General features: G+C 39.3%; 1 protein-coding gene across 1 annotated transcript in view; it reads left to right on the forward strand.

The window, feature by feature from the left end:
* Positions 1–24803, forward strand: part of DOCK8 (dedicator of cytokinesis 8) — a gene marked incomplete at its 5' end in the record, with an annotated part of 92617 nt that overhangs the window by 57063 nt on the left and 10751 nt on the right. The window contains 16 exons of the mRNA XM_084305083.1: positions 1268–1363; positions 2177–2326; positions 4716–4829; positions 5948–6103; positions 8265–8404; positions 9257–9426; positions 11126–11265; positions 12221–12403; positions 13157–13292; positions 14122–14209; positions 16759–16855; positions 18113–18247; positions 19845–19997; positions 21144–21302; positions 22109–22209; positions 22660–22852. Coding sequence (XP_084161209.1) covers positions 1268–1363; positions 2177–2326; positions 4716–4829; positions 5948–6103; positions 8265–8404; positions 9257–9426; positions 11126–11265; positions 12221–12403; positions 13157–13292; positions 14122–14209; positions 16759–16855; positions 18113–18247; positions 19845–19997; positions 21144–21302; positions 22109–22209; positions 22660–22852 — 2211 coding nt within the window. The remainder of the gene's footprint in view (positions 1–1267; positions 1364–2176; positions 2327–4715; positions 4830–5947; positions 6104–8264; positions 8405–9256; positions 9427–11125; positions 11266–12220; positions 12404–13156; positions 13293–14121; positions 14210–16758; positions 16856–18112; positions 18248–19844; positions 19998–21143; positions 21303–22108; positions 22210–22659; positions 22853–24803) is intronic.

Consider the following 24803-nt stretch of genomic DNA (forward strand, 5'->3'; position numbering starts at 1 on the left):
AGTGCTGGTAATAAGCACTTCTACACATGGAGAGAGGAGAGGGAGAACGAAATAACAACCAGTTTTGTTGAACAGGGAGTCTGTGGTGGAATACTGAATCTGTGGGTAAATATTGCCCGAACGTTTTTGCCTCTGCTCCAGAGACTTTAGATTCTTTTTCTGGGACAGATTTAGACAAGTAGCAGCCTGCCCAGATCCTCCCTTTTCTCTCTTTCTCAAGGTGCTAGGGCCTCTGTCTTTTTTCACTGCTTTTTCCCCTTGGATACCTGCCTTTACATGTTACCATAAATTGCATTCAGACACGTTTGCCACCTCAGTCTTCTGTAAGGAATGTTTTACTTCTCCCCTTTTTGTGGCTTTTAGAACCAAGAAATTCCTCCTCATCCTGAGTATGTAACACCAAATAGCTTTTTGGCAACATAGAAGATACCATATTAGATAGCTAATTCCTCCAGAGCTGCATCTCATGTTTGGCATTAATCAGCAGGAGTGGCTTTGGATGAAGAAGCTAGGGAAAAACTCTACAGTGAGCAGTCCAGAAATTGTGTTGTGGTTAAGAGACACTTGTTCCTTCTTATTCCTGTTTATCATTTTGATTTATGTCAAAAAGCATAGGTTCATACCCATCCTGAATCTTGTCTGCATTATTGTGTTCTATTGAATGTAATAGCCTTAGGAATTTCTTTAGCTTTATTTTTTTGTGTGTCAGAAACAGACAATAGACACTGCAATAAATGCTTAGTCCAGATCTGAGCTTCCTAAAAGTTGAGATCATTGGGACTATGAGTCTTATGTTTGGATCTCACTGCAAAGAGAGTGGTGTCCAACCAAAAACTTGATGAAGGGTCTGCTGTGGTTGTTTCTGTGTCTGTCTCTCCCACCACAGAGTTAATCTTACTTCTGCCTTCTCTCAGGAAAAACAAATGGACTAAATAGCAACACTCAGGTGAGAGCAGAGGATGTGGCTGCTCACTGCCAGGCACACAGCCAACAGGCTGAAGATGGACCAAAGTCATTTTCCAATTTGGTTATCCAAGGTTCTGGATCCACAGAAAAATGGATCCAAAAGCCTGATTGCTGCCATCATTACTTATGTGGCATTTTAGTAAAATCAACCTTCTCATCCTACGGGGATGTCCACATGTCCCCAACCAGCTACTGACTCCAGTATGAGGGATGTTGAAGGTGTGAGTGTTGGGGGTTGGTTGACACTGAAGGAAGAGTTGGATGAAAAGCCATTGACCAACACTTTGTGTTTATTATCTAGCACTTTCATGAGGAGCTGGCACTGCAGATGGTGGTCAGCACGGGTATGGTGAGAGAGACTGTCTTCAAGTACGCCTGGTTCTTCTTTGAACTCCTGGTAAGATATATCAGTGGTGTTTTATATCAAGTTGATGGTGAAACGTAGCATGTACAGCAGTCACAGCTTTAGTTGGACCACAATGTCTTCAGTTATTCAATCCCACTGTGACATTATCTGTGATGTTATCTGTAAAATTCCAGATAATAGAAGTACATGTGAAGAATTCTCCATATTCACTCCCATTCAAATTGACATCCTGTAACACCAAAATCTCACATGAACTACATGCACAGTGGTCTACAGCTACAGAAGTCTGAAAGACTTGTCAAACTGAGCCCTTTCTTCCTTTTCTGTGAATAATTGCTCCCATTTCTTACACTTTGTTAATAACATAGGTGAAGTGGCAAGGCTTCCCAAACTCTGTTTTACAGAGCCCTGAGGTGACAGAGGCCACTGGAAATTTTTTTGACATACTGGTTTCCACTGAAAGCATATAAACAACACAACAGCAGGTCAAGGAGTGGGAATTAACTCCAAAAGTGTCATCATGAGGGCCAGAAGGTACAAACAGCAGAATTTCAGAGCTTCAGGGGCAGGGGACCGGTGAGGGTCATCCCAGCCTCAGTGCTAAGAGCAGCCAGCCAAGTGATCATGAGCAAGAATGAGTGACCATCTACGGTCAAGCCGTAGGCTCTCTGTTGTCATTGCCAATAAAGGTAGGATTCGTCAAGTCACTCTGAGAAGATGACGGTGGCTACATTCAGGGTGAAATAAGTAAAGAATCTTATGAATCTTACTCTCATGGACTAACTTAAAGCAGTAGTTATATCTCCATTATACCTCTGTTTCCTTTTTTTTTTTTCTTTGCAGATAAAAAGCATGGCTCAGTATGTTCACAATATAGAGAAACAGGACAACCCTCGAAGAAGCCGGTTCTCTGACCGTTTCAAAGATGATATTACCACCATAGTTAGTGTGGTTACTTCAGAGATTGCTGCACTTTTAGTCAAACCACAGAAGGTAAATGCATGAAATAAGCATCATGGCTGGTCATGTTACATTACACTAAGCTGTATTTAATCCTATTTTACCTTCAAGAGTGTCACAAGAATTAGACCAAAACTGAGGCTGTAGTCTTGGTGTGGGAGGGAATCCCTTTTCCTGAAGACAGGAAAGGTTGGACTCCCCCTTTCAGTAGCAGTGTTGCTTTATGTTTGGTTGTTCAGCCTGTGTGTGGCTTTTTTCTTTTATTCCCCTTTCCCATTACCCTCAATCCTACTGCATAGCGCTTCTTTCTATGTTTGACTTCCCTGGTTGTAACATGAATGCAATGTACCTCCTGAGGTCTGCAAAACCTAGCCATGAGTGATATAACCCCAAATATCTCTGACGATGCATTGGTCACATGAAACTCAAAGACAAGAAATAAATGTAAAACCCATGTAAGTCTTTCTCCCGGTATATTTTAACGTTCCATTAATGTAACAGATTATTAAAGCTAAAGGGATCATGAAATGCAATTTGTATTTTAACATCAATACTGTTAACTGGCATCACTGATGCCACTCCCCACTGGCCACTACATAAAGTGAAGGCCACAGATACCCAGTGGGTACTTTCATTCACTCTGTTGTTGCAGCTGGTTTATTTTCATGCCCCAGAGCTGCCAAATCACTATGCTGGCAGGGCAGTACGTTCTGCCACAGGGCAAACCAGGCTGGAAAGCTGACCTGGTCAATTACTGCTCAACCAGCTTGGGTCCTCAGTCCAGTTCTCCACCTGTGCCCAGCTGTGCTGTCAAGCGGCTGAAACTAGTGAAGGACCACAACCAGACAATTGAGGAGAGGGAATGGCATAGTTGATCATCACTGTCCACCAAAATGTTGTTTCTGAAGTTATCAGCCTTTGTTCCACTCCATCCTTTGGTGTGCTACTGTGATGGCCACGTGCAGGGAAAGCATTTCATGGAAATGTTCACTTAAGGCATCCGTGATTTTTATTTATTATGTTGTGTGATAAAAAATTGCTACATTAAAATGTTTTAATAGAACTGTAAGTTTTGCCAATATATTAGTATTTTATGGCTTTTTCATGAGAAATACACGAGTTTTTATGGACTGTTAAATCAATTCAATTTTGATTGAGTATACAGAGCCTAATTATGTGTAAAAATCTTACTGCAGTGTTTGTAGAATTAAGGTTGATGATTAGTTGTACAGAACAGCAGGAGCTGATACTTGTCTGCTTTTTAAACCCATGAAGTTATAATCTGTATGTTTCGATACATGGTTGGTCATGTTAGATTCAACTGAGGTTTAGAATACCCTGTAAGCTGGTGGGAAACTATTTTTTCAGCACAGTTGAAAAATATTTTGCAGTGTAAATTCATATCATAAAATATATATATATATATGTTCCTGAAAAGCAACAGAAAGGTTGAAAAATGAAAAATTAAGTCATAAGCACCCTGAGGTGCTGCACACCTGCTCTCACTAGTCAGAGATAACAGTAGCAGTAACATTTTTTGCAGTCATCTCCTGTCAGTCTTCAGTTAACCCACCTGAGGGCTATGAGCATTAAGCGCGGGCAGACCCCTTGGGCACCTCCACAAATTCTTCTTGGTGAACAACATATGCTACTGAGCTATTATAATTTAAACTGATATGTTTGGAATAATTGTACCCTTGTTTTAGAGTGTACGTGGAGTTCTTTGTGTGCCTGTGGTAATCAGGCCAATTGTAAATATAAAGGAGTTTAGTTGCCAAGTGTTAGAACCCACAGGTTTATCTTAGAGATAATGTTTTTCTGATCAGCTTTAAACATGAAATTTCTAAACAAAGTACTTGGCATTCCATCAGTATATCCAGAGAATATTTTTATTAATAATATTTTAAAACAATATGTTTAATACCTAAACATTTTTTGTGGCGAGGAGAGGCGAGGAGAGGCAAGGCGAGGAGAGGCGAGGAGAGGCGAGGAGAGGCGAGGCGAGGCGAGGCAAGGAGAGGAGAGGCGAGGAGAGGAGAGGAGAGGCATATACAATTTTTGAGCTGTTAGGTAGTTCAGAATTGGTTTCAATTTCCATTTCAGTGTTGTCAGCCCAAAGGTTTGCAAAGATAAACTTGGTCATTCTTCCTATTCCAATTTTTCTCTGAAAGCAGAAACAGTTGAAATCATTTACAGGAGTGATTCTGCATAATTCTAACAAGATCATGTAAACTAGGGAAGTGAAACAATTTGTCCAGTCTATTCCATGACATGTTTCTGGGAGCTGTCCCCTACAGTATTTTTCAGTGATTCTAAAAAGTCTTCCACCTTTGAAGGTGACATTTATATGAAGGTGACATGACATTTATAAATCATAACTGTCTTTCCCCTTCTCTTTCCCCACTCCCTTATTTTTTCAAAGGAAAGTGAACAAGCAGAAAAAATTAATATCAGCTTGGCATTTTTCCTGTATGATCTTCTTTCTTTAATGGACCGAGGATTTGTGTTTAATCTCATCAAACATTATTGTAATCAGGTATGCATCATGCGTGATTGGGATTGTGCTTGACTTATTGCCAGTCTTGTGTTCTGTTCTGTTTGATTCATTTATCCATCAGGATCCTGTGAGTTGTGTTAAAGGGTAAGGTAATTTTCCTATTCCTACTGCATATACAGAGAGTTTAAACCTCTTGATTTGTGGTCTGCAGGAAACAAAACAAAACAAAACAAAAGAGTGGAAGTTAGGATTATTTTAGAAATGCCATACTTTACACTGCTGCAGGGCATCCATGGGCTACTTTTCTTCCCTTTCTTTGTTACATCCCTTAGTAGCAGCCCTTGTGATCCTCAAGGCCTGCAGAGTATATAGAGCAGCTTTGGTCTCTCACTAAAACATTGCTGTTATAGACAATTTTTAGATTTGGGAGGTTCAACCAAAATCATCCACCTCTGTCTTCTTGCTTTACAAGTGTTGTGGTTTATCCTAGCTGAAACCAGGACAAAAAACCTCCAAAAAAAAATTAAAAATAAATTATGTTTTCAGGGTAATAGTATGAAATTATTTGTTATATTTGAGTTGGAAGGTTTTCCTTCTTTCTTGTGAATCAATATACCTGCTGCAGATTTTCTGCCAAAACAAGGCAAAGCTGTCAGCTAATAGGAGATGGGAGAATTCAAGGTGTCTGCCAGCCCAGTTTTGTATAGTATGTGCAAAACCCGACTAATATCAGTATTATTTTGAAGGGGCATCACAAGACCACTGGTGCTGTGTGCTGACTAGCTGGCCTTTTGATGAATTTGCCACATACTCAGCAAAGTGTTGTTTGATTTTAATCTTGTTGTTATGTAAAAGGGAAAAAGTATTATGTGTTTTTCTTCTGGGAGGGAAAAAATAAATGACAGTCTCTTGGGAAGTTGGGAAGTCAGCCAGAAGGGAAAAAAAAACATCACCCACCATTCCAAACAAACACTACCTAATGGATGGAAACAGTGGTTAGGTACAGGGAAACATTGAGCATTTTAATGCATGCTGGGCTATTTGGCTACTTCTGTTAAATTGGCTGATTCTGTTTCAGGAAGGAGGATATTTTACTGCATGGTAATTTAAATAGCAAACACCAGTCACGAGGCACATTTTTTGGTTTGTTTTTCTAGCTCTCAAACAAGCTGAATTCACTCTCCACCCTGATTTCTATGAGGCTGGAATTCCTGAGAATTCTCTGCAGCCATGAGCACTACCTCAATCTGAACCTCTTCTTCATGACCTCAGCCTCTGCTCCAGCATCCCCCTCCCCCTCTTTGTCCTCCCAGGTAGGCATCCATCAGGCAATGGTATGTGGACTTCACCTGAACAATGAATGTAGGGAAAGATTTCTGTTGCTCTGTATTACTCTGCTTAGGTTAGAATTACTCAGCCACCACTGGATCAGGAAGAACAACTTCCTTCTTGTAAGAAAAGGGGCAAAAGAGTAAAGACTAAGGAGTGCTACTGCAAAATTTGACCTACGCAAGTTAAAACTTAGTATGGGACATATATTTGTGGTAATTCTTCAGCATAATTCTAGAAACATGTAAGTAGGGAATGACTGTTAAGGTAGACATACAAGGTCTAAAAAGAACATGACTCTGAAGCTACAGAGCTTATTTCCAGGCACACCTATATTCCACACACACACAACCACAAATATGTATTTCAATATCAGTGTCTGGAGACATTATGGAAAATTGTGCATGTGGCAGTGCACAGCAAACTTTCAGTGCATTTGCCTTCTAGCTGAAGTTCCTGTTCTCCAGGTGGATGAAGGTGCTAGCACTATGTGAGTTAGTGACTAAACCACTGTAATTTTCAATATCATTGAAAATGTTTCTGTTGAGCTGTAGTGTTGTTCAGAGAAGGATTATCATTCTTTCCATGTTAAATAGCAGTGGTCTTTTCTTGGACTCCTCCCTACCCCATAGTACAGAATATGCTATGACTTTGCCAGTGATTTCTCTGAGTAATGGAGCAATTTAAATTTGTGGTTTCCTCTTCAAGTGTCATTGCTACAAATATGCTACATCTCATACCTTAAGGGTTCTGACAGGTCAATAATAGTAAATAACATTTTCTTGGAGTTTCTCCTGGTCTTGAAATCAAAGCATGAAAGTCCCAGAGTTTTGCTTAATGCTAATCCTGAATGTCAAAGGGCTAGGATAGGGGTCCACTGCTTGTGGAGGTAGGGGAAATCAGCATAGCTCTTGCAACTAGTTCTAGCAAATCAGAGCTAGGTAGGCACCAATTTGATCATTCTTTCCTTCAAGCAGCATCAACTCTTTTTCTCCTTTAGGAGTAACTTGTGAAGTGCAACCTACACAAATAAATAAAGCTTCCGAGAACCTTGCATGATTTAATACAATAGCTGACCATCCTTGCAATAATTCTGACCTGTCTGCAGGAATGCTACGTAACTACAGTTAGATTTTCAGTAAGAAATGGGGCTTTGTGAATAAATCTTTTGGAATTCCTGGAGAGTAGCCAAATTCACTTTAAGTGGACGTTCTTCACCTTAGTTTTATACCACACAAACAAATCACATCCAGTGCTTGTCTGCTTGAGGTTTAAATGGGAGTAGGTCGAGCTATGTGGATCCAAAATACGGGGCTTCTCAGAGATGTGGGTTTCATTTGATCCAGTATGCTGGAAGACATCTTCCATGATGTGGTATACTGCTTCTCCATGTGTTTGTTTTCTGGGACTATTCCCAGGTGACTGACAGAAATACTGGGGAGAATATTGAACAATATAAATTAAAAGCAAATTTTGGACTCATAAACCCCAGTAGCTGCACTGTGGAGTTGAGTCTAAGAGTTATGCTCACCTGATCAGGGGATAAAAGCATTTTAGGTGACCTATGGCACCTATGATTGGAGAAGCTAAAAAGTTCACAACACATATATAGCAGCAACTTTCCATTCCTGGACTGGCCATATATCAGTCATAGTCATAAGTTACAGCAGTTTGAAGGCTGCTCTAAATTATGCCTGCTGCCAGCTAGCTCAGTCAAGGATTTCCAGGGTGAAAGGAAACACTGTTCACATAACCTTCCTGACCTTACTTCCATGGTAGACATTGTGGATGCTGAAGAGTGCAGAGCTTCTGATTTCCAAAGTCCCCTTCATCTGCTCTGCAACAGTAAGAGCCATGAAGAATCCTGAACATGGAGAAAATTCTGACTTTGTCTCCTACCCAAACTGATAAACACAGCGTAGGAATTTTATGTCTCAAAAAATGTCAAATGAGTTTCTGATTTGTGCAGATGGATGCTTTTTTATTTCACTCCCAGGTATTTTCCTCCAAAATGACCAAACTTCTTTTAATGTCTGTACTTCTCTAGTAGGATATTTTGTTGTCTACATGGACTGTCCTACAACATTTTTAAGAAAGTTTCATTTCAGTGATCATCCTTTAACTACTTCTAATATACTTCTGCAGAACTCTAGCTCCTGCTCTAGTTTCCAGGACCAGAAAATTGCTGGTATGTTTGACCTCTCATCAGAATACCGTCAGCAGCACTTTTTGACTGGCTTACTCTTCACAGAATTGTCAGCAGCACTGGATGCAGACAGTGAGGGGTAAGTATCCTAATCTGAAACTTTTAGAATGGAACGCTGTTACACTATTACTACTGGCTAGGACATAGTTTAACTACAGGTTAGTCCTGTTTATCCCCTGGATGCATTGAATGTATCATGGCAATGTTGGCTGGAGTTATGAGAAAGAATATTTTCTGTCTTTGGCACAGAGTGGGTGAGTCCTGCAAAGCTTATTTGGTGCTCCCTCCATAAAGAAGCACTACTGCATGAACCTTCCTAAAGGTTCATATAAAAATGTAGTGGATGTTTAGATACCCACTACAGACATTCTCACAAATATTAACAAATCAGTCATTATGAAGAAAAATGATTGTGGAGAAAGGGAAACAAAAGAATGGTCTTCACCATCTTTAAATGAGTCACTTTGTAACACAGCAATAAAACAGTCACTGCTTTATCTGTGGTATGTTGATCGCAGTGAGTGCGAAAGTACTATTTGCTGCAGCATTGTTGGCTAAATAAGCAGACAGATCACAGCTTAAGATGTCAGTTGCTTTCCTCTCTAAAACAGAACTGCATTTGTCTAAGCTTAAGAGTTTAGATTAACTTTCTTCAGGATCTGGTGCTTATCTTTAAGCATCTCTCTTTGCCATTTTGAATTTTTATGAAATGCTTTGAAATACTTGGGTGCTCTGAACTGACTTGGCCTCGTAAGACAGCTATCTTTTGCAGGGAACATGTCTCTCTGCTCAGAGTGGATGTTATTCTATAGTAAATATTGAGGTATTAATTTGTTCCTTCTACCTTCTCCTTGTTTCTTAAATCTTTGATCTAAAAATAATTTCTGCATAATTCATTAATGGAGCTCATGGCTATTTTTTGTGTTAACAGGATTAGCAAGGTACAAAAAAAAGCTGTCAGTGCTATCCTTAGCCTGCTGAGTTCCCATGACCTAGACCCACGTTGCTCCAAAAAAGAGGTGAAGATTAAAATTGCAGCTTTATACCTCCCTTTGGTTGGTATTATTTTGGATTCACTGCCACAGCTCCATGATTTTACAAGTAAGACCCTTACTCGTTTGTCTTTTTCAGGCTCTTCACAGAATCACAATGGTTTGGGTTGGAAGGGACCTTCTAATTCTACCCCCCCTTCCATACATACCTACATACATGCAGGTGCACCTCCCAGCAGATCAGGTAGACTCTAGTAGCTTGTCTAAACAATCTGACTTAAACATTTAAAAGTATACCCTAAGCGCTGAAATTCCCCATAGTTCAGCAAGGTTGAATATTTCTTTACTTCCAAGTAAACAGGGTTTTTAAAGACAGTAAAAATTTAAATGTCCTCACTCCATGAACAAACAATAGGCCAGAGATATATATCTGTAGAATCTTGCAAAAAGATTTTGCAAGAAATATTGAGATACAGATAGGTTTAACAGACAGTGGGAAAGAAAACAAGAATGATAGGGATATTGCATTACGTCACAATTAAATAAATTGGATTGTATACCTTCCACATTTTTCTATTGCTCTTTAGGGTTATTAACATGATATTGAAATTAATCTCCAGTAAATTTAACTATCAGTCAGGAAATATGTTCTTATCACCTGTTATAACTTTAAACTTTGCCCTATATTATTAAGCCTTTTAATAAATTTTTATCTAAGTACTTCCTTCTGTTTTTCTACAAGTATGTTCATATGAAGCTGCTCAGAATGACAATTTGACTGTTTATTTGAGAGTAGATCTTTGCAACTTGGAAAACTACCTCTCACTTTCATAAAAATAAAATAAAGAAGACTACAGAGAATAAAAAAGGTGTAATCTTTGAAGAACATACTTTTGTCACTGGTTCTGAAAATATTTTGCATTTTGATGTCTGGACAAAACAATTAATACTATGAATGTATTATTGAGCACTTTCAGTCTAATAACATAAAAGCATTTTTTACACATAGTTTAATCAGGTCTCACTGCATTCTTCTAATATAAGTATTGTCCTTATGCCACAGATGAAAAGGAGTCAGAGTGAAGAAGCCCAGCTGTACTGATATGGCTAGTTTTTAGAGTGCCTTTCATTTTGAATACCTGCAATATCAGAGGTTGTTGATCTTGTTCTGAACACAGAGACTGGCTGGTCACTTGGTTTCTCTGAAAATCAGTTCTTGCAAAACAGAAATGGACACTCAGAATCAAATGAGATTTTTATGAAGCTTGGTTATAACTAACATCATTTGCTGAAAATTGATTTCAATAACTTGAAGGGAATAGAAGCAGCCAAATAACTGAAATTAAACTTGTCTTTTAACCCGCAGGAAAAATTGCCTGTGTTAGGTGTTAGCAGACTTAGTTACTTTGCTGAATATCCCCAAGCACAGGCATGGCATTTGCATTGATCCTTTCACCTGGAATAGACAGAAATTGAACATCTCTGGCTTAGTTTTGAACTTCAGAGCCAACCTCATGTTTGCTACTGCCTTTGCTTTTAATTCAGCTTCCACGAACACGTGGAGATTTTGGGGAATATCTCCTTTCCCTGTGTTTATTTGAACAATTTGACAGTTTTTGTGAGTGACCCCAAACAATCTTGCTAATGCTATGCCTCTTGCTACTTAGTGCATCAGCCAGACCAACAGTCTCAGGGAAGGAGGTGCCAAACATATTGTTAGGTAACCGCCTAATGGCAGACTGAAATATGAGCAGCAACAACTGGATTGATGATGAAGTCCCAACTGAATGTTTCAAATCTAGTTTCAGATGCACGCAGTGGAAAGGGACGCACAGGAAACCCAGAAGAAGAACAAGATTCTGCAGGTGCAATCAATCAAAATGTGGCGCTTGCCATTGCGGGGAATCAGTTCAGCCTCAGGAGCTCTGGAATATCGCTGGCATCCTTGGTACGTCCAGGGCTCTGCCAGTCTCCTTTTTTGCATATGTTTTCATCTTTGTATTCTTTTTTATGACTAATAACTACAGTCATAATAAATTGTTTTCTTCTTTCCTCCATGAATGCTTTGTATTCCTCCTGTTGTCCCCTACTCTTCTGTTCCAATCTTCTAATTGCCTCTTCACCATAAGTGGTTCCATTTTTTTCTTCTGTGTGCCTATTGTTATCTTCACACCCAACCTAGTCACATTTTGACATCAGCAAATGCTACTATAACTTCCCATCTCCCACCCTTCCACCTCCCGGTCCCAGTCTCATCTAAATCCATGGATTTAGGGCTCTGGATCCATCTTTTCATAGAACTATGTAATATCTGAGTTGGAAGAGACCTACAAGGATCATCAAGTCCAACTCCTGGCTCCACACAGGACCACCCAAAAATCAGACCATATGTCTTAGGGGGTTGTCCAAACACTTCTGGAACTCCAGCAGCCTCAGTGTCCTGGGGAGCCTGTCTCAGTATCTGACCACCCTCTTGGAGAAGAACCTTTTCCTAACATCCAGCCTGAACCTCCTCTGTCACAGCTCCATGCAGTTTTTCTCTATAAATCTTTTTCTTTGTGATTGCTTTTGTCTTCTGTGCAATTTGGCTGATGCAACTAAAAAGAGGGGACTAAACAGTTATAGAATATATGCTTACATTAGTCTAAAGAAATTAAAATACAGTCATCTAACAACAGTGGTTCTGTGCTTCTGTCTTTCATGTACATACAACTAGACCTGCTGTCACTAATACGCATGCATAGATTTCAAAAATGCAGTTAGTATAACCTGAAAGAGGTTAAACTTACTGAAGACCAACCTTGAGATTTTACTCCACTGAAATTTAAGTAACATTACTTCACTTGAATATCTTCCCTCTTCTTTTTCTTCTTTCAACTGACATTTACCTTATCTGCTTCCAGCCCTACAGACAGAGTGCCACATTAGGTCCTGACACCACTCGCAATCTTTTGATTTGTTTCCTCTGGATCATGAAAAACGCTGATCAGAATCTAATACAGAAATGGATTGCAGACCTTCCATCCATGCAACTGAACAGGATTTTAGACCTCCTTTTCATTTGTGTTTCATGCTTTGAGTATAAGGTAAGTGAAACATAGCCTGATTTTATTGTCACGTTTATTTGTTTGTTTGTTTGTTTTTCCTTCTGGCTGTCCAGGGGAAATTGTTATTGGCAAGTGTTAAATTAGTTCTTGTCTAATCTACACTACAAATGGATAAATTAATTCAGACAAAATAACTGACACCAACATTCAAACATAATGCCATCAAAACCTTTGAGGGCATCTTATAAAGTTGGTTTATTATTTTTTGTATTATTACCCTTATCCTGGCAATTTGAAGGCTATTTTAGGTGGGTAATACACACACAGTGTTTACTAGTTACTAGTAAATTACAGTATTGGCTAGTTACTAGTATTTTTTAACCATGAAGGAATGTAAGCAATTGAAGCTGTCACTACTGGAGCTGTTCTCTTTATGCACTACCCATTTAAAGCAAGATCTTGGCAGATGACCCTTCAGCGAAGGGTTGGGTCTGGACATCAGTACTCTCCTCTCTGAAAGAGCCTGTCTGAAATAGGTCAAAAAGCTTTCTCTCTGTGCTTTGATTCCTCTCTCTGTAACACTGAGCTACATCTTTGTGTTTATTAACAGTATATATACTACATCCTTCCTCATCTGCAACCTTTAAGTATATTTGCCAAGCTTTGTATAGTAGTCTATGACATTCGCCTGCTGTCCAAATCTTTCCTGTTGTCTCTGGTTCTGGTGGTGTAACCTGGACTCATGCCGAAAGATGGTAGCACTGATGGTGATTGCTTTGACTTTACTTTCAGGGCAAACAAAGCTCAGATAAAGTTAGCACCCAAGCACTGCAGAAGTCCCGAGACGTGAAGGCCCGATTAGAAGAGGCTTTATTGAGAGGTGAAGGAGCCAGAGGAGAAATGATGAAGCGCTGCAGAATACCAGCTGGTACTTCATGCTCCCTTTCCCCAATGTCTTTTGACAGGATCTCAAGAGGTTGTAGATGTAAATATGGTTGTTGAATTTCATAGAATCATACAATCATTAAGGTTGGAAAAGACCTCCAAGATCATGTGGTCCAACCATCACCCTACCACCACTATCACCCACTAAACCACGTCCCTAAGCACCACATCCAGCCTTTCCTTAAACATCTCCAGGGATGGTGACTCCACCACCTCCCTGGGCAACCCGTTCCAATGCCTGACTGCTGTTTCTGAGGAGAAATATCTCCTCATTTCCAACCTGAAGTTTCATGAAACCTGTGTTTTATGCACACTGCCTGTTCTCATCCTTATCTTTTCCTCCCACAGTCCTTTCTCTTTCCCAGCATTTTATTTTGCTGTGGATAAAAATATTACTAGTTTTTAACTATGCAACAGGTAGCTAGGACTGGCCTCTTCTCAGGTGAAAAATATGAAGGCAAACAAAAAATTTGAAGTTGTTCTGACAAATTGTTGTTAATCAAGAACTATGAAATAGTGTCAGGATTATAAGTGAGAACAAATTGTTTGTAGCAAAAAAAAAAAAAAAAAAGTTTAATTTAATAAATTGAATAATTCTCTTTTTTTGGTCTTTGAAGACAGCTGTACACAAGCTGATGTTCTAAAAATCCTAGGTGAAAAAATGATCCTGTCCTTTTGCTAGAGCCCTGAGGCCATAAAATCAAATGAGTCTAACAGACTGTTTCAGACATGTAGCTCTTTCTTTCGATGAGCTGCTAGATTTCAGGTGTCCCTCTTTCCTTTAATCTCACTGATATATATTGCACTTTTAGGGAATGACAGGTCAGCGGGGCTAAATGAAAACCTGAGGTGGAGAAAGGAGCAGACTCACTGGCGGCAGGCAAATGAGAGACAAGATAAGTAAGTCATTTAGTAAAAATATATTGTTTTTATCAGAACCAAGCTTTTTTATTATTATTATGTTTTGTTCTTTCTCACAGGGTTGTTGTATTGCAAAATCAGAAGTCTCAATCCTTTCACTCATCTGTCAAAGGGAAAGAAATAGAAAATGTTTATGTAGTAAAGGTATCCAGCTGTTGCTGTGGCACAACAAAAAGATCACAAATGCTTGAATGAGATGTTTAAATCACTATGCATTTTTTCCTTTTGATACCAGAGTGAGAAACACTAGTCATTGGTACATGTTATATCAAATACTCCACAGAGGCTTGCTATGATGCTTACTTTGGTGCTGCTATAGCACCTCACTGTGTTTAACACCGTGATATAAGTTTTGCCACATTTAAATAAGTTGAGCTAGGTTTGATGTGCTGTGTTAATGGGAGAGTTATTGGCAGGTATAGGGGAAGGTGATTCTGCAGTGAACATTTTTCTTGTTGCAGTTTGTAAGTTATGATGTACCAATACATTTCACCTTTTCAGCACTTGTAGTAAACAAGTGAGTGTCTAGGCTTATTGAAAACCATATTTTCAAGAAAGATTTTCTACCAACAGTATTTTCACAGGGTATGTGCTAAGTTTCTATAATCATGGAACTCATTGCTTTTCCCTAAAGAGGCTGTGCATAGATCATTTTCCATAGATACTTGCTCAAATTTTGACTATCTGACACACAACTGCCTCTCACCAGTCCAGCTGCTCTGAGCTCCCATGATACCCTTCAACGTGTGTGAGCTTGAACTGAGAATACTGGGTTGTGCTCTGCTCAGCAACTGTGTTGTTGCCACGTAGCATTCATCTGTGATTATCACACACATTTTTAACACAAAAATTGTTCATTAGGAATTTATTTGAATCTTAAAAGAGTAATCCTTCTGCTGTCTGTCCAAGACTGGAAGAGGTGCAGATCTTGTGAGGATATTCTTACTTTGCCTTGAAAGCAGCTTGCTTTCTCCCAGTTTCACTGAAGCCAGAGCAAGCCAGTCCTCAAGCAGCAGCTCTACAATATCTATTTGTATTGGTTCAGTTAAACCACTTAAATTACAAATTCTGGTAAATAAGTAAAGCTCTGCACGTTGTCAAGGCACTTCTGCTTCATTGCGCTTTTGACTATGGTATGTGAGATCTTTGCTCTCGTCCTTTGTGCATCTCCATAGAGTACCTCCTGCTGGTAAGGTGTTTGCAGGGCATATGTGGAATAGTGAGTTTGCACTTGGCCACTCAGCCTGTTTCTCCTTGAGCCCAGCGTGGGCTGGGATGGCAGCAGCTGCAGATATAAGCTAAGTGTGGTGTCAAAGAAGATCCATTCAGCATGGTTACTGTGTAAGACTGTGTGCTTGCTGGAAATGGTTCAAAGGGCTATGTTTTTTGCTTGATTTGTTCAGTTGTTACTCATATTTAGCAATCCATGGCCAGCTTCTTGGCAGGCCCTTCTGTTCTTCATTGCTTTGAGTCACTGTAATTAATAACTGTACTATTGTCGTGACTTCCTGTCCTGGCCCTCTCCAGATTTACCTGGTTGTGCCCCAAAGAATGGCTCTTTACTTTTCTGGTTTTCTTTTTGGGTGCGACTCCACTGGGCAGAAAGGAGAAGCAAACATAGCAGAAAAGCCACAGATTATGAACTCACTCAGAAGTGCGGTTTTAAGACTGTTCATCTATCCAAGAAACACACCTTTGGGTGCACTTGGCCCAAGTCAGAGCAGCTCTAATCTCAAGCTTTAAAGAGTAGCTTCAGGCCATGCAATAGCCCATTTCTGAGTGGTTTAGGAGGTAGAATAAAATCTCCTCTTTGTGTTTATGGCATGTCTGAAAGTACAGTTGTTAGGAGTTGAGCCCCAAGCTCAGAGTGCTCAGCTGCAGGGGAGCTGTGTGACAGATCTCATCCTTAGGTCTCAACTAAAATGTTGTCACATTGCCATACTTTCTGTCTTAGGGAAGTGCTTCAGACCTCTCTTAGGTGGTCTGTGGCGCTGCTGCGCTGACCCTGCAGCCATGGGACCTGCTGTCTTGTATTGTCAACAATTCCAAAAATCAGCTTTCTTGAGTTCTTATATTAAGTACTGCTGCTGTGGCACTGAAGCTGCTATGGCACTGAAGCTGTTTCCCCTCTGCCAAATGCAGCTTTCTTTCCGTTTTTTTTTTTTTTTTTTTTTCTCTCCATTTTGGGTTTTCATGTCCTGCTGATGCATTCAGAAATATCTGCCTAGGTTATTGAGCAATGGAGTGTGATATTGAGGGTAGAGTAGCCAATAAGGAAGCATCAGCATCTATTTGACCTATCCAGTGGACTATTTTTCAGGTGTTCCCTTTAGAACTTGTAATCTACAGTATCAGCTCTCCTCATTTGACACTGGTTCTTAAGAAACACTGCTGAACACTGTTTTCATTGTTTGCTCTTACAGGATCATTCAGAATACCATCATTCATATTTTGCTTTTCTTTCGATAGAAGTTAATCTAATTCCTGTGATACTTGCTGTGTGCTTTAATTCGAACTCCTTTTTGTAGGACAAAAGCAGAGCTAGATCAAGAAGCTCTGATTAGCGGAAACCTGGCAACTGAAGCTAACCTGATCATTCTTGACATGCAAGAGAACATCATCCAGGTGGGAAACTGCAGAGCTGGCTTTGTACCAATCCCTGCTCCCTCAGAAGTCAGTGGAAGCAAGCCTTTATATTCTTAGGCATTGCAAATTGTTTTCATTAAAGACCTCCTGTAAGCTTGTGTAATTGGGGTGGAGGAGTGGAGTGGAGAGGGTGAAGACAAGGGTGAATGAATTCAAAGACAAAACTACTGCTTTACACTGTTGTCACAAGCACTTTCTACTATACAGCATTACACTAGTGTGAATGAAATGGAAAACTACCCCCTTGTCTTCAGCTGATGTGACCAACAGCTGTTTCAGCTGTTTTACCATGACATGGGAGTTTGGAGAGGATGAGAAAAGAAAATTTTTCATTTATGTTAGGAATGTATCTAAAGTTATTAGTAATTTGTAACTGGGCTGGTGGCCAGCCTTAGGTCATACTTTGCCTCTCATGTGATCCTGTGAGAGAAAAGGATTTAGCCTTGACTCCCACAGAGTGCCTGATGCAGGAAAAGATCTTGCTTCTGAAAAGGATGTGCTGATGTTCCCCCCCTACAGCAATGTAAAGAACTTAACTTGCAGGAGTCAGATGAAGAAAAATTTCACAGTGGAACTGTGATAGTTAACTGTGCCGGGAAGGTATAGGAAAGATGCTCCAAATTCATGGGTATTGGAGTACTGTTGTTGGAGCAACATACATATTAATACATAGCAAAGAGAAAACTTTGTTCTTCAAAACTTGCTAGTTGAAAAGCATTTAGCAGATAGTTGCGGTACCAGGCATGATTTTTGCATGACACTCCTCAAAGAGCCTTGTGTTCCCAATATCCAGGTTGCTGGTTTGATCAGAGCATACCAGTATGCCTGTGTAGCTTGTAGGCCCAGGAAATGCATGAGGAAAAAGGCTGGTGCATGGCCAACAAGGAATCATTTCCTAATCCAAGGTGCATGAAAGACTGGACAGAAAGTGGACAGTGCTGCAAGAGTCACTGCAGAAGCTGGCTGAGCTTAAAAGTGCATTGGGGGTCTGTGGATGTTGAGAAATGTTGGAAACATTTTCACTCATCTTTCTGATCACTACAAAACTGTTTTGAGTTTCCTTTTCAGCAGATATTAACAAATTAAAAAAAAAAAAAAAAAAAAAAAAGAAACCTGTGATCTCCAAGCTGCTGGATGTGTCTTGTGGACAGGATAGCAGAACAACCAATTCCTACATGCCAGTTCACTGCTGAATTACCTAATGCAGTTATTGTTGTTTTTCTCCTCCATGTGTAGGCAAGCTTTGCGGCAGAATGCAGAGACAATCTCTTGGGAGGAGTTTTGAAGGTCCTGGTAAATTCTCTTGGCTGCGATCAGAGCACCACTTATTTGACTCACTGCTTTGCTACACTCAGAGCACTCATTGCTAAGGTATGCTCTTGAAATACTTCTGTTTACATGCTTCCAGTCAAGTTATTATAGCAGTATTTCTGGAGCAGAGCTGTGTGCATCCACTCACCATTTTTCCTGTGGCATTCACATATATTCGTATGCATATGTTTTGCATATGTAAATACCAATACCTGTCTGTAGGGACATGGAGGGACTTCTCCAGTTGTTGCAAGATTATTTCATTGCCCATAAAAAGTGGACTAACTGAATCAATAATAACTTGGTGGTTCTAGCAGTTTACTCTTAAATACAGAAAATTCACTAATAAAAAAAGGTTACAAAAAATCCATATAATGATTTTAAATATTTTTTATTTTAATTAGGAATCTTAACTCTAGGACTGCACAGATTCCATAAAGTAAAATGAGTTATTATATCATCAGAACCATTTTCCAATCTAAAATCTGGTAAAGATCTATTCACCTACAAAGAAAAACATTTCCAAAAAGGAAAAAATCTGTGAAATGCTTTTTTCACCTAAACGTTCCAAAAATGCAAATAATGAACAGGATACTCCTGTCCAATTAATGCCTGTCTGCTGTTAGATGCAGATTGGATGACAAAGCCTAATTATAGGGTATGTATGTGAGCAGTTATGAAACTCATAATTATGTTTTCATTGTACTTTATCTTTGAAAGCTAACTTCCAATTAAAATAATGAATTTTGTGAAGCAATCATTATTTCATTGAAATAGATCTTCCAGTTAAGCTGACTCAGTTCTTTATTTTATGAAGCAATCGTTCCAATTATTTCTGTTACACCTTAGGTATATAAATGTTATTTTATAAACAAATGAAAATGATAGAACCCTGTGCCATCAGGCTTGTAATATAAATTAGGCACAAACCAGTGAGATAATCAAGTGAAGAAAGTTTGAGGACTGGGAAATACATGTAGTCCTGCAAATGAGAAATAAGATCCTCACAATATGTTCACACACCTTTATCAATCCAGTTTATGTACATATGGTACTGGTGCATCTGTGCTGTGTACACTGACATTTCCTTAGGACAAACATCCTGTCCCCTGGGTTTGTTGTCTATGAGGTGCATTGAGGAGATGCTTTAAAGGAGGGTCTGGGTGAAAGCTGGGCAGTTGAAGTTTTGTGGCATACCGTAGGAGGAAGAACATGCTGGAGGGCTGAGGAAGGGTAGGGTGTTGATGCAAAAAGCTAGTAATTGCTCCTTATGCTTAAGGAAATATTTGCATGTTTCATCAACCATTATATATTCTGAAAATAACAACTCTCCATGCTTTTTATGAATTTTGCAATATTTGATCTTTCACAATCTTCTGGATCCATGGGACTCCATAAAAAAATTATTCTTTCTCCATCTGTTGCTCTTTATTTAAACATTAAGTCTATTTTCAAACCTTTCTTTTCTGTAAAAAGGCTTGGAAATGGAACCTACAGAGGCACAGAAATCAGATGTCTGTATCAAAGGACATAAAATATCTTTTTTGCAAATTTTAATCTTTGTCTGAATCCTATGATTTTTGTGTGCTAAGCACAAATTCACATTTTAATGGCCAGAAATGTGAGTAATGAATGATGTATTGTCTGTTTCCCTTAGTTTGGAGATTTCCTGTTTGAAGAGGAGGTGGAACAGTGTGCTGACCTGTGTCAAAGAGTTCTCCACCACTGCAGCAGCAGCATAGATGTTACACGGACTCAAGCGTGTGCTACTCTTTATCTCCTCATGAGATACAGCTTCAGCTCTACCAGTGTAAGATTCTGAGAACAGCAGTATGTTTTGTGACACCGATTTCCTGACCAAGTGAAAGTAAAACTTAAGTTGTGATAACATATGGGAAGCATCTGCAGATTAATATGTTGTGCTGTTTCACATATTTGAAGTCATAGAGGTGCCTACAAGTGTAGGGGAAAAATAGTTTTAATTATTGTTCTGTGTCTTGTTTAGGAAAATGTGATTTTATTTTTTTGTATGCAGTATTTGTAAATGCATTTTCAAACAGGCTTCTGTTAGCAAGGGCAAGACATGGTCTAGCGATTGGGCTGGGTAGGTCAGGTTGTTGTTTGGACTTGATCTTGAAGGTCTTTTCCAATGTAGATGATTCTACAATCCCGTGATTCTATGGATAAACAACACTCTTCAGTTTTTCTGGTATTCTTTTTCACTCCTGTGTCAGAACTGCTTAAAACTAGACCAGTTCTACTCTAATGCAGTTACAGCCTCAGTAGAACAACTGTATTTTGTTATTAGTGTGAATTTTCCTCTTGCCCTTTTGTATTGGGAACAGTAAACTAGGCTCTGATTCTACCCATGCATACAGAGCAAAATGCTTATTTTATGCATATAGACTCCTAATGTCCTAGCCTGTAAGGACATTCATTAGCATTTTGGATAGCATCTGATTTTACACAGTATTTTTCCTCTAGCTTTTACTTTTAAAGCTTTGAACATGTAAAAAGTGTTGGCTTTGCAGGAGCAGAATGTGCCTCTTAGACAGTTAACCAGCAAGGCATGGTACATTACCATGTGAAGCCCTCAGCGGCCTTTTGCTTCCCAGACTTGTTTCCAGAATGCCTACACAGTCCTGCTGCCTCTCCTTCTCTGTGGATGGCTTGGCATATACACCTGCTGACCTGTCCAGAAGGCAAAAAGAAAAGGGCTTCTGACTCTCCTCTGTCTGAAGCAAGCATACGTATTCCAAGGCACATTCTTGCCCCAAAGCATGGACACGTCAAAGTCAGGGTTTGCTGGTTCTTACTTGCAAAGTAGTGACTTTATCCACTCAGTGTGGGCAGGGGAAAGTGTGTTTGGTTTATGCAGGAGACAGAGATATGTGAACTGATATGCGTGGTGTGGTGTAGCCATCATTCTCTTGTTTTTGTTTTTTTCTTCTGAAAGAATTTTGCAAGAGTGAAGATGCAGGTGACCATGTCACTAGCTTCTTTGGTTGGCAAATCACCCGAATTTAATGAGGAATTCCTTCGACGCTCCTTACGAACCATCCTGGCCTATGCAGAAGAAGATGTGGATATGCAGGCAACACCATTTCCCCTTCAGGTCAAATATTTTGTGATATCTGTGGCTTTATATCAGAGCTTTCACACAGGAATGTGCTTGGAGCAAGAATCCAAGAATCTTGGTCTTCCGCAGTAATGAAAATAAGGATGCAGGATTTATTGCCTTAGCTTACCTCTTATGCAATAATAAGCAGGACAAAAGTGGAGGATGTAATTTTGTAGAATAAACTCTTGGAAATTTCCATTGGAATCACATTAGAGAAGTTATCTCTTAGCTTTGTGCACAGCCTTTTCCTAGACTCCAGCAGGAATTGTACACTATAAGAGTTTCCCAAGAAGGAATCTGATTAATTAAGTTTTCAGACAAGTAGCACTGTGGAAACTTATCTCTCAATTTATAAGGCAGCAGTAGCAATAATGAAAAATACTTCAGACAAGTTCCAGGTACTTTGCTGAAATTCTTAAAATAACTTAGTTTGTGTTGAAGACTTACAAAAACACCTGCTTTGTTATCAGATCACAGTTCAAGTAAAGATGAACTAAATTAGCACGTCGGTTTGTAGTGTTTTACTTTGTTTAATTTTTTCCATTCAGAAATAAACTGATCACAGGGGTCCAACTCATTTTGATTCATCAAAATGTATGTATAAGATTTACTATGTCAGCAGTGTTTGCTCCATTGAGTAGAATTGGAAAAATACACCTAGTAGCAATTCAGCATCCTGTCATTTCCTTGGCTAAGAGGAACTAAATGGGAATAACTTATCATTTGGTGAAGATGCTGGTATTTTTCTAGAAGGGAAAAAAATGCCCGAGAAATTCATGTTGATCTTTGTATTACTGCAGGTAGAGGAGCTGCTATGTAATCTGAACAGCATCCTGTCAGATACGGTGAAAATGAGGGAATTTCAGGAAGATCCAGAGATGCTCATGGATCTCATGTACAGGTGAATCCATTTACAATTGTTTCTGAGGAAATTCTGTACTGAGGTGAGCACAAGAGCTGTGTATGTTAGCAACAAGCTGTGGACAAAACCAATAGCTGTTCTGTATGTACACTGCCACTTCAGCACAGCTGGCCTCTCGCAGGGGCCCAGGCAGGATGGACAGTGTTGCAGTGGAGCCGTGGGAGGTGGCTGGTGGACATGGGCCTGGGGAAGGATGGGAGTCAGGGTCACCAAAGGGTCCAGGATTCAGGAATTTTACTCTCCTCATAATCTCTCTCTGTCCTGGTTCCTCTTCCCTAGTTATTTCTTTTGCCCAGTGCTCAGTGAATCATATTCACAGCATAAAGAGGTGTAAGCTTCCATTTAGCCCGGGTAGAGAATTGTAGAAGTCCTCTCTGTTATTAGAGAAGAAGAGATCGGTCATGTCTCCTTTCTTTCTCGCGTTGTTAGAATTGCCAAAGGATACCAGACATCGCCTGACTTGAGACTGACTTGGCTGCAGAACATGGCAGAGAAGCACACCAAGAGGAAGTGCTACACAGAAGCAGCCATGTGTCTTGTCCATGCTGCAGCACTGGTGGCCGAGTACCTCAGCATGCTTGAAGATCATAGCTATCTCCCAGTGGGCAGTGTCAGCTTTCAGGTAAGGAGAGGAGCCAAAGTTCTGACAGTATAAGGCTGGGGTGATCTATCATGGCGTGTGTATTTCTTCCTGTGTTAAAGCAGAGTAAGAGTGCATGTATGGATAGGAAAAGTTACAGTGAATCCATCAATACTTTTGATAGGTTGTGCTTATGATTTATCACACTCACTGATGAAAACTGGTACTGTAACATCTCTCTGTCTCTATTTTCTCTTTGCATCCTTTGGATGCTGTAATCTCATGTTTGCCAAATAGAACCCTTCTATTATCATATATCTTTTCCTAGGGTTGTTTCTTAATAACTACAGATGAATCTTTCAACCTTCTTTCAGATAAGCTAGGTAATTGGAGCTACTGTGTTCTTTCAGATATGTTCTCCGATTCTTTGACTGTCCTCTAGTTACTAACCAACATCCTTCTGAGTAGTGAATGGTATAATCGTATTAGTCTATAAGCAGAAAAAAATGTCCCTTAAGTTCTCTAATCCTGTGAAGTATCTCTCAGTTATATTTCCAGAGACCCCACTGGTTGTATTGGCCTTGTTGAGCTCATTTCTCATTGATACATTGATCTTTTCCAACGAGTTTTGTGGGTTTTGTGTGTTTGTTTATCTGTTTTCTTACACACTTCTTTTCTACATTTCATGGTAAGAAGGTCATTCTTTATTGTCAGAGTTAGACATTGTGAAATGCAAGTATTTATTTGTACATAGTTTATCAGATTGTGTAGTTTAGTTATCCTTACCGGAACTAATTTTTGTGCAAACTTAGTGTATCAAAACTTAGTTTATCACTTTTTTTTTTCCACACATAATTAAAAACCAGAAATGACTGGACCCTTAAAATATTTGCATGTGTTGATTCTTCATTTGTGATTGTTATCTAAGACATGTGAAGATCTCTGTAAGACTATTTTTTGTTTGTAATGCTTGCTGCAATGCTTTGGAATCGTTCTAAGCAATTAATAGAAATGTTGTGCAGTACTATCTCAGATGTTGTATAGACATCTGCTGTTTGGGTATTTTTGCCTTTGTCAGATTATAGTCACTTTAAAAGTAGAACCTGAGTTTCTATAGTCTGGTGTTGATTAATTGCAATCTCTGATTTTTTTTTCCTTAGTAAAATTTTGTGTCAGAATTTCCATTATTTTGTCTGGAATGTAGCCTGATAAACCTACCAATGGTTATCTTGTTTACTGTTTTAAAAACGTAGTCCCCAAAAGACATTTCCTCCCCTGGAACTTCTCCAGTTTTCCAAAACATGCAACAACTAGGTACTAGCTGCCTCAATACCCTTTTGCTTAGTTCACTCAAAGAGTTGAGGGGCACATTTTATGGTCCAGGTGATTTTGAAATGGCTAACACTAGTAGTTGGTACATTCATCATCCCTTGATATAATCACAACACATTTGTTTTTTCCCTTCAGAATAGTAAATGTGAATATTATTGAACCACATGGCATTTTGCATTGAGTTGAGTATGTTGGGGAATAGTATTCACAATTCCACCTTAGCAGTCAGGCAATGGACTAGCATTATTAGAATTCCTTTACAATTACTACATTGGTAGTTATCTATATATACTTTTTACTGAATAATCTTCTGGCAATGGATTTACACTTTTGCATCCCTTATTCTTTTGCATCCCTTATCAGTTTTGCATTCCTAACTTGTAACTTACATTAATTATTTCTATTTTCTTCTTTCCTCCCTATTTGTTTTATATGATTATCATCTGGATATAGATGAAATCTGTATTTCTCTTCCAAGTTCTTGCTGCTCCCAGACTAACATGAACACGTAATCTTGCACACTTGACCTTAATGCAATTCCTTCTTTCATTCCTCCCAAACTGATCAGACGAATGAGTATGGTTCCAGTTATTTTAGAGAATAAAGTCTATTCTACAAGACACTAGAAAAGTTAAAACTTAGGAGTTAAGTGTATCTTAGG

The sequence above is a fragment of the Netta rufina genome (assembly GCF_964035555.1).
Source record: "Netta rufina genome assembly, chromosome: Z".
Classification (NCBI taxonomy): Eukaryota; Metazoa; Chordata; class Aves; order Anseriformes; family Anatidae; genus Netta; species Netta rufina.